Source organism: Cupressus sempervirens, chromosome 6, assembly GCF_028749045.1.
Source record: "Cupressus sempervirens isolate cs-2001-9-10 chromosome 6, ASM2874904v1, whole genome shotgun sequence".
Classification (NCBI taxonomy): Eukaryota; Viridiplantae; Streptophyta; class Pinopsida; order Cupressales; family Cupressaceae; genus Cupressus; species Cupressus sempervirens.
Window position 1 is genome coordinate 94828429 of NC_143123.1, and position 9915 is coordinate 94838343.

The following is a 9915-nucleotide window of genomic DNA, read 5'->3' on the forward strand; positions in this document are numbered from 1 at the left end:
TCTGAACAGTTTATTAATATATTTTGGCTATGGTAACATTGTGAGTTTATGGCATTGGAGATTTAAGTTTTGATGTCATTGTATAGTCAAGTTTGGTCTCATGATGATATGGTTATCAGTGTTTGATTTGGATATGCATGATGACTTGTTGGATCTACAAGTTGTGCAGTGTTGTAAGCGGTCTATACTTACAGGCTGCATTTATGGCTTGGTTATGGGTTGTCTTTGCCCATTGATCTTTCATTATTGATGCATATTCAGATTGGTGGCTTGGATTTGGGTTGTCTATGCCCTGAGTCACATGATTTGCTGATTTTATTCTTCATGTAGAAGGGATGAGATGTTGTTACCAGGTACAGTCATGGCAGAGGATTGTGGTTGACTATGCTGACAGGTTGGACATATTGAGAGCCAAATGCTCGATTCATGGATGTGATCATGGTGTCATGGATTTTGGCATGACATGATTGGTTATATAGGTACATCCTTGATGTTCATTAGCTTGGATTTCTGATTCAGTTATGGTGGTATATCTTCTTGTTTGAGGATCATGGTTATTTAATTTTTTTTGAGGAGCTCATGATGTGCACTTTGAGTTCTTTGATGGTTTGATGCTTTGGTTGATTCTCATGGTTAGAGGATGGATTTTTTCATCATGATGTCATGGATAGCTTGGATACACGGTTTAGTGGGAGCTTGTGACAGTGATGGGGTGACAGTGCAGGATTAGTTCCTGGTTTGGTTTATATCTTTTTGGTTTGGAGAGGATGGATTTTATGATGCCATAGGTGACTTGGTGCCACAGTTGAGTGGGAGTTGTTGGCATTGATATATTTATTGAGTGTTTGCAGATGTTGGAGGTTTGTCTTAGATCCTGTTGCTGCAGAAGCATCTTTGACATTTGCATGGTGCACTTGTTATCTTCATGGTGTTTGAAGATGGTTAGATCTTGAGGACTCATGGAGTTCTTGGTTATCTTCATGGTATGTGGAGATGGTTCTTCCGAGTATGTGGAGATGGTTTTCTTCATGCTGTGTGGAGATGGTTGCATCTTGAGGACTCATAGGGTTCTTGGCAAAGGTGTGGTTTATGCTTTTATTTGGCATGTTATCCTTGGTGTGAGGATGGTTTCATTATTATGTCATGGTATACTCTTGATACGCGTTTAGAGTTGTGACATGTTATGGTGTGTTCATATGGAGCATGTTATCTCTTTAGTTGAGATGGTAAGATCATGTTGTCATGTTTATGTTCCTGAGGCCATGGTTGGAACTTTGACATTGATCTCAATTTAGTTTCTTGGTATTGAGTACACTGATCATAAACTGGATACTTCATGATATTGCTATGTTGCATTTGGAGTTGGCATGGATTGATTGGTTACAGGTGCTCATGGATACTTAAAGACGGTGGTGATGCTGATTTCTCTTGGATTAGAGAAGTATTTGTTGGGACGGTTGATGGTTTCAGCAGGAAGTCCGAGAGGCAGTCACCTGATATGGACTTGAGAGGAGATTTTTCTTAGATGAGTCTTGGTTGGAGACTTGGGTATCTTGATGAGCATTCTCATTCCCCACTTTTGGTCTACTCGGCGGTTTGCTACTTGAGAGGTATAGCCCATTATTTTTCTCAAGTGCATTATATTTATGCTTGTCTTTCATGGATATGGATCTTGAGCTATGGTACATGAGTTAGTTTTGGAGGGTTCATTTGAGAGATGGTTAAGCATTGGTTATCTCCATGTGCATATGTTGTTATGCTGGTTGAGTTTGGGAGATGGTTTTATTGGGCATATTTCTTGGATTAGGAATGGTTATTCCTTGGTTTAGGAATGGTTTTATGAGTTTGATCTTCTTGTGAGAGGCTTACATCCATAATTAGTTATATGGTATGGTTTGGGTGTTGTTGAGGCTTCTTGTTGGGGTTTTATGGAGGAGATCATACTTGCACAGTTTACATTTAGAGGTGTGTGTAGAAGGACATGATACATGTTATGATTTGCATGATTTCTCTGGTCTTGGTTATCTTCTTGGATGTTCAGTTTTGCCTACATTGGATTTGAGATTGGTTAGAGATTGTGATCACTAGTTTGTGCTCATGTATGTCATGTGAGAGATGACATGGTTATTCTTTTATCTCTTTCCTCTATTGGTTGTGGTGAACTTTGGAGAGCATTGGAGACTTGTTATGAGAGTTGTTCTTGCAGGATATTAGTTTATGTATTGTGGATGTCCTTGATACTACATGGATTCACTTCTTTGAGATGTTGTGAGTGGATTGGTTATAGATTTGACATTATGTTTTGTAGTGGGAGCTTCTTGGTATATATGTGGCAGGTATTGCTCTTGAGGCTTGTGATTGCAGGTTATAGATTGTATATGTCGATGATATAAGATTCACTTGTTATACCTTTGAGGTATGGATAGTTAGATGGGTTTGGCACTTTTCTGTGGGTGTTATTTCAGCTATGGATATTTTGACAACTACGGATACATGTGATTACCTTTGGATCAGGTTATTTGTGCTTGGAATTTCAATTGGTATAGGATTTTATGATCTTCTAATGTGACAGGTTGGGTGGTTTTCTCTTTGGATGGCTTCTATGTATGTCCAGTGGGAGTGGCATAATAGGAGGTGAGATCGTTCATGTTCGAGATGCTGGATACTTTGATTTTGTTGCAAGTACCAGGATGGAGCACTTGGTGTATTTTGATCCATGATGGTAGATGTGCTGGGAGGAATTGTTCCCTTGTTCATTTATGTGGCTACGGATTGACCCTATGCAATGTATACAACAAGTGAGAGATTGTTGAGATAATGGGTGTTGCACACATTGCATAATATTGCTATTTTATTATTTTATTTTATTATGTAATGTTGTGCCTAGATGGACGTGCAACATGTAAAGATTCCCATGGAATATTCTTGATGAGTTGTATTGTAACATTGTGAAAATGTTTCATGTAATTATTTAATATTGGGGAAAAGAATTAAATGCCCAATATTAAATGTGGGGTCAGTGGGTTAGGTAGCACATGGTTTATGTAATACCACTTGGTGGTTTTGTGGGACTTGCTACTATATTAGCAGCCACAAAGGTAGTTGTTGTAGAGAGAGAGAGAGAGAAGAAGGAAAAAGGCAAGAGTCAAGCGGGACAAGGCTTGACAGGTTAGCCAAGGGAGCATTTGTGAAGGTTGAAAGCATGGCATGGGATGTGTGGATTCATGCTTGTTCACATAGTTTGCTCGGTTGTGGCTATGGCCATGAAGGCTTCCATGGTTGTATGGCAATGGTTATTTTGCTGAATAATACATGATGATGGATGCTTTTGGAGGCTGGGTTTTTTCCCTCAATGAGGGTTTCCCAGGGTATATCTTGTGTCACAATTTTGTGGGTATGTCATCTATTCTCTTGCATGTGGATTTTAATTCCATGTTTATTTTAGATCTATTATGGGTTATGTGGAAACGGTTATATTCTTTATTACCAAGTTTCCTTACACTTATCGACTAAAAATTGAAGATTTTACAATGATAATGATTGTCTCTAAACGCTCATCTTCCTCTTAACATCACTACCAGGATAAAGACTTCCAAAGATTGTTTTCGAGATTAGGGGAAGTGGAGATATCAGGGCTTCCGTCGATTCCTACGAGAGATTTGGTGAGTACACCTTTACTAAATTAGAGGAGGAAGCCATGACAACTCTGAGCTAAGCACACTTGAAAAACACTAGAACGTAGGCCAAGTGTAACAAACTGCCTTGTTTTACTATTTTAATGTCTATTTCTTCCATTGGAATTTAGTCAAACGATTGGCTTGCAACTAAAATTTTTAATAGTTTTCTGCTTGATGTTGATTAATGGTTTCTCAAGATTGTTTGTGATTCATATAAGATGCAGATAGGAGGCACCATAAAACTATATGCAGCTAATAACAATGACCATTTTTTTTTTCTTGTTTCCAGAGTAGCAGAAAGTTACAACTACCATAACATTCATATCTTCTCATTAAACTCAACACATTATATCAATTATAGAGTCCAATGAAGGTCCATACCAATTGTGGCTACAGTCGTGTTAATAGTTCTGAAATTGCTACAGTAACTCGCAGCTACAGTGATCTGGACTGCGACAGTAACTTGCTGCTACAGTACCGCGCTACAGTGATTCGGCTGCTACAATAACTTGCTACTACAGTACTGTGCTATAGTGATTCGGCTGCTACAGGAACTTTCTATTACAATACCGCGCTACAGTGATTCGGTTGCTACAGGAACTTGCTGCTACAGTACCACGCTATAGTGATTCGGCTACTACAGGAACTTGCTGCTATAGTACCGCGCTACAGTGATTCAGCTACTACAAGAACTTGTTGTTACCATGTTGAATCTCAAGACCATATCTTTCAATGGCGTTAAGATTTCCAGCTTAAAGGGATTTTGTCCTTCAAACTATTGAGATATAATCTTCAGAATATTACCCAATTTCTTTGATATTTCCAAGCATAAATAAATGAGAGCTATCCTCTTTCTTTTAATCCCTTCCTCACTTGCTCCATGCTTGCGTCTTGCCAATGTGGGATAATACATGAGTTTTAATATTACTTCTTCTTTCCCTTTTACAAAGTCTATGTACTCAAAAGGGGGACTCTTGATTTTTTATAAAGTGACTTTATGAAGCATTATAATATTTAATTTAAATAGTCACTTTACCGTTGTAACTTCAAACATTAAAATAATATACCAAATAAACTCAGAATCTCACATATAATAGCTCATCAGAAAGAGCCCAACAGAACGCATCTCATCCTGTCACTGAAAATTGAAGGCACTGCATGCCCCTATTGGCTTACTAAAAATAGTAAGTCTTTCCGAAAACCCAACAAACAAACTCCGTTTGGCCTGTAATTAAATTTTACTAGGCCAAATAACCTCAAGATCCCTTTTGAAGTCCTGGTTAGCCCTCGGGACCATACAAGAATGGGCTAATGACAACATACATCCAGACTAGCTAAGTGGGGGACATTACACCAAGGGGAAGAAGCTTCAGGCACTGAGGAGAAGAAGATTCCAGAATGACAAAGGATAATTTTTCTTATTTTTTGAAATTAAAATTCATTTTAAACTCCAGCAAAATTGATCATGTCCATTTCATTCAATTTTAGGTAATCATCATTGCACTAACAACTTTGAAGTCACAAGTATTGGTACAATGTTGTCAAAAAAATTGAACATTAAGTCAGTAAATATAAGTATCAAGTCAACAATTTCTATCACAACGTTCTCTCCCCTATCATAATGAGAATATTGAATCCTCTCATTCACTGACTATCTAACAAACCGAATTTGTTTTGTGCCACTGTCAAAATCGTGAGTGATGTGGAAGATGAGAGCAAACGACTATTACATGCAATTGTTGACAAAATACCATGACTGAGTGAAGGCGTGTTTGAACTTCTCTCAGGTTTGAAAGGTTGTGATATTCTACTGGAGCAAAGTTAAGAGTCAAAACACGAATTTTGAAGAGAGACCAAGTTGAAAGAAACATTGAATGAGGTAAAATATTACAACATTGTATCACAATCAACCTCGCTTAAGAGTCAAAACATGTGCCACACCACATATGGAATGCATCAAATTTGATCGGAGGTGAGCGCCACTCAAAGTGTTTTTGGACCTGTAACAGAAGACACTACTCTTTTAGGAAATTAGACTGAGGCTTTCAAATAAAGACTAACACAATAGACCATTGATCACTATTTCCTAGTTTCTAGTCTAGGGAAGTACTGTACCCTGTGACTGACATATACATATAAATATTAAAACATTGTATCACAATCAACATCGGTTAGAGTCAAAACATGTGACAGACCACATCAAAATAGAGCTAGCAATAGCGGGTTGAATCCAGGCTAAACCAGCTCCAAAAATCAAACCGAATCGTCATATATATATAACCCCCAACTCCTACGAAAGATCTCACAAATCCCATTTGTTTTGCTTTGTCCTGTTCTTTCTGTGAGAGAAAAATGGCGAACACCAAATGGAAGGGCTGTGTAGAAAGCAAGATCATGGCTCCTCTGGAAGCCGTGTGGAAGTTTACAAACGACTTTCACGGGATACAGAAGTGGTTTCCGGGCATGAAATTGTCGGAAAGAGTGGAAGGGTCTCCTGAAAAGGGCGTGGGATCTGTGCGGCGCTGTGTAATGAGCATGTCATCCGATGAGGGAAGCAAGGATTTTTATTCTGTAGAGGAACTCATCGCTCAGGGGGATCGTAATAAACATTCATGGACTATTCGCGTAACTGACACAGACATGCCGGGCTTTATGGGTTATGAAGGGACAGCTGAACTCTGTGAAACAGGGGAGCATGGCAACTGTTTGCTGAAATGGGCGTTCGAGATGAACCCCATTGAAGGGGGTTCCAAGGAGGATATTGAGGCCCTTTGGAGATCTCTTATCCCTGGCATGGCCAAGAATCTGGAAGACCTCGCTTCTTCGCAGTAAAGCCTTCGATCTTGTTCTGTTCTGGGGGTTTTCTGGGTTGTGTTGTTTGTCAGGGAAGTTGATCTCATATACATGTTTAAGTTATGTTTGTTTTTATTGTTGATATGAAAGACTGTGTGTGTTTTCAAATGAGACAGGATGAGTATCCTGACCTGTGAGGTTAATAATAAATAAATGATGTTGATGTTGGTTCAGAATGATTTGTTACTGTACTAAATTTATTGTCTTGATCTAATGTAAATCTAAAAGTATTAAAAAGTTTAAACTGGATCATATTTTTGTCTTGGTTAATGTTGCACACAACACAATTGATATTGATTACAGTAATAAATTTAATCAGATATTGATGTAGCAAATGTCGAAATGGTCTTTAAAAATATATTAGATATTAGATATATCAAAATTGATATGATGTCTAATGATAATATTTGTGTTGGAGACCTATTTTGATTGGTGAGCGTTGATCGAAGAAATGCAAGAATGATATTTACTAACATTTGTACCAGGAAAAAGGGCAAGGGGTACGCCAACAAGTTTTATTAGAAAAGAAAAATTATAGAGATGTAAAATTAAAAGAGAGATTTCAAATTTGATGGCATTAAAAAAAAAATTATAGAATAGAGACATAGGTAATTGGAGTTCTATTTGTGGCGAGGCAACGAAAACCTATACGTAAAAGGGAAATTGTATTTAAAATGGATCATTACTTTTTTGTCTAAATATTGTTTCCAATATTACAACTGTATTAAAATTGTGCCACCATTGTTTTCATTAGCATGAGATGTATAGATCGGTTTATCCATAAGAGGAGGAAGTTGAGCTAGGTCTCCTATGAGAATCATTGACATGCTACCGAAGCGAAGGTGTTGTTTTTGAGGTATAGCTTCACGTAATCTGGAATCAATTTTTAGTAGTAGTTTGGGACCTATGAAGCTCATCTCATCTAAGAAAATGTATTGAATATGTTTCGTGTCTTCTTGCTATTTTGTCAATGATTTTTCCTCTGGTGATTTCATTTTTCTAATTGGAATTTTGAGGGCTACAAGTATGATTGATGCATAGATATTGAAAGATGCAATGCATGTTGGTGCAAGAATAATGAGTGGGTTTATTGCACTAAGCATTGAATTATGTAGTGCATTTATTATGCAACTAATAAGGTATCATTTTCTACTTCCAGCAGTTCCTTGTATGACCATGTATAAAGGTTGATTAGAGAAATTAGATGCACAGTGGTTTGTAATGACATAAAGTGAAATTTTTTGATGATGTTGTAAATTGTAGTTGTTGGTGGAGATAAAGTTAGGAGAGTCAAGAACTGATCCAACCATCTTGTTTCTATGTATAAATTGAATGGCACGGTTGTGCAAATTCAAAAGAACAATGTGGTCTTCCCATAGATGTTTGGTGTCAAAGTCACGTTTTCCCAACATGTCAAAGATCATTTAAGTTAGAACTATTGGAAATGCTCAACGGGGACAAAAACTCCCACTCATTCATTTGCAATGAATCATGTATATCCATGTCACCATCTAATCCATTATCCTCTTCTAGGACATCTTCAACCCGATCAGTGTGGTCCACATGCCAAACATTATACATTTCTATTATTAATTGATTCCAATGTCTAATAATGTCGTCTTTGTCCAAACCCACATCTACATGGATCTTGCAAAAGTGTTTGTACAAGAGCAATTCACTCCAACAAAATGTTTCAAAACGTTCAAAGTCTTCTTTTGGAACCGAAAATAATTTTGGAAATACTTGTACTATTGTTGTTTCTTTTCTTATTCTCCATTTGTTTTGCTTGCGAGATGTAGTATATGTGTATGATCTTGCTTATTCAATTAGTGTTAGTAGTTCAAGGTCAGTTCGATATTCCATGTATGCTTGTATGTAGCTAGATTCTATTTTGCTACCATCAATTGTTTGTTTAAGGCGGTGCAACATTTTTTTCTCCACATTCAAAGATATAAAATGACGATTACAATCCACAAGAGGCAAATTTTGAAGCATGTGACATATTTCTTGTGCACTAATGTCTCTTTCAACAATAATTTCGGCCATAAACTTTTGGTATTCCTTGATGGCGTTGGCATCTAGATTTGAATCTGAACAAATTCTAGCCAACATCTTAACACAATTTTCAGATATTTTTCAACTTTGGACGCATAATTAGTAATGCATTTGAGAACTAATGCTTGAGATGTAATAGGTTGATAATCTATATTTTCTCTCCATATTGATAACATATGTGGGTTATGAATGTTCAACCTCTCATCAATTTTAGTTGGTTCAAAGCATGTGTAGCTTAATTCATTAAGGTATAATGATGATTGGTCACATTGTTCTAGGGCTTGTCAATTGCATTTTCACTTATTCTAAAATTCTGTGAATTCATTTGAGTTTTTGTGCTTCTCAATTTATAGATTAGTTACAAAGCCAAACTAATGAATATGGCATGTTTGAGTACTTATTCAGTATTGAGCTATTAATCAAGTGACTAAATTTTCAAATATACATTTGATTTGTGGCAAAACCAATAGAGTAGTTAAATTTCAAATAATTGGCAAAATACTACATACTCCATATATTCAATCTTGGCCAATGGATATTTTAAAAACTACTTTTATCAACAACAAAAAAAACTTATATAAAAACATCATATAATTTGTAATTCAATAAATTGATTTTCAAATAATAGATTAAGCACTACTAATACTATTGCTACATTGATAAATATGATATTTTAGTAAACAATATAGATAACATCTTTGATGGTAGATGTCTCCATCCTTTTTACATTAAATACTAAATAGAAATAAAATAGTGACCTAATCACTAGTTGTAGAATCAAATGGACAGTGTTTTCAAAAGTGACCATCTTATATTTTATAGATAAAGAGAAAAGTTTGGACAAAAGATAATGACATTTTTTTAAATAATAATGCAAATGATTAAGGTTTAAATATTTATACAATAGCATGTGATACATGATTAATGGATTATACAACATGTGGAGAACACATAACAATGCCAAAGTTCAATTACTATTGTAGATGGCATGAAGTACTCATGTTGTCATTGGTAATCTTTATATATAATAACAATTCAAATGGAAAACTTTATAGTAATATTTTTTTTATTTTGAAATTATTATTGTTTCTATCAATAAAAAGATTTATAAACATTTATAAAAATGACTTAAAATATTTATGTTTAAGACAAATGCTATTAGATATTAGTTTTCAAGTAGCAAATGAAACTCGATATTATACTCAATTAAAATGTATGTCATCAATTATCTTTTTAATAAATTATAATCAATCAATAATAAAACATATTAGAAACATTAATTTATAAATGGAATATTGGAACATTGAGAGAGTTGAGACTCTAATGGAAA

General features: G+C 35.7%; 1 protein-coding gene across 1 annotated transcript; it reads left to right on the top strand.

Moving 5' to 3' along the window:
* The first annotated feature begins 5436 nt into the window (after positions 1-5436).
* LOC149551386 (uncharacterized) lies at positions 5437-6706 on the top strand. Its single transcript, XM_089786894.1, has one exon. It carries the CDS (start codon positions 6030-6032, stop codon positions 6507-6509), a length of 480 nt encoding a protein of 159 aa, XP_089643020.1. The 5' UTR covers positions 5437-6029; the 3' UTR covers positions 6510-6706.
* Positions 6707-9915: the final 3209 nt, after the last annotated feature.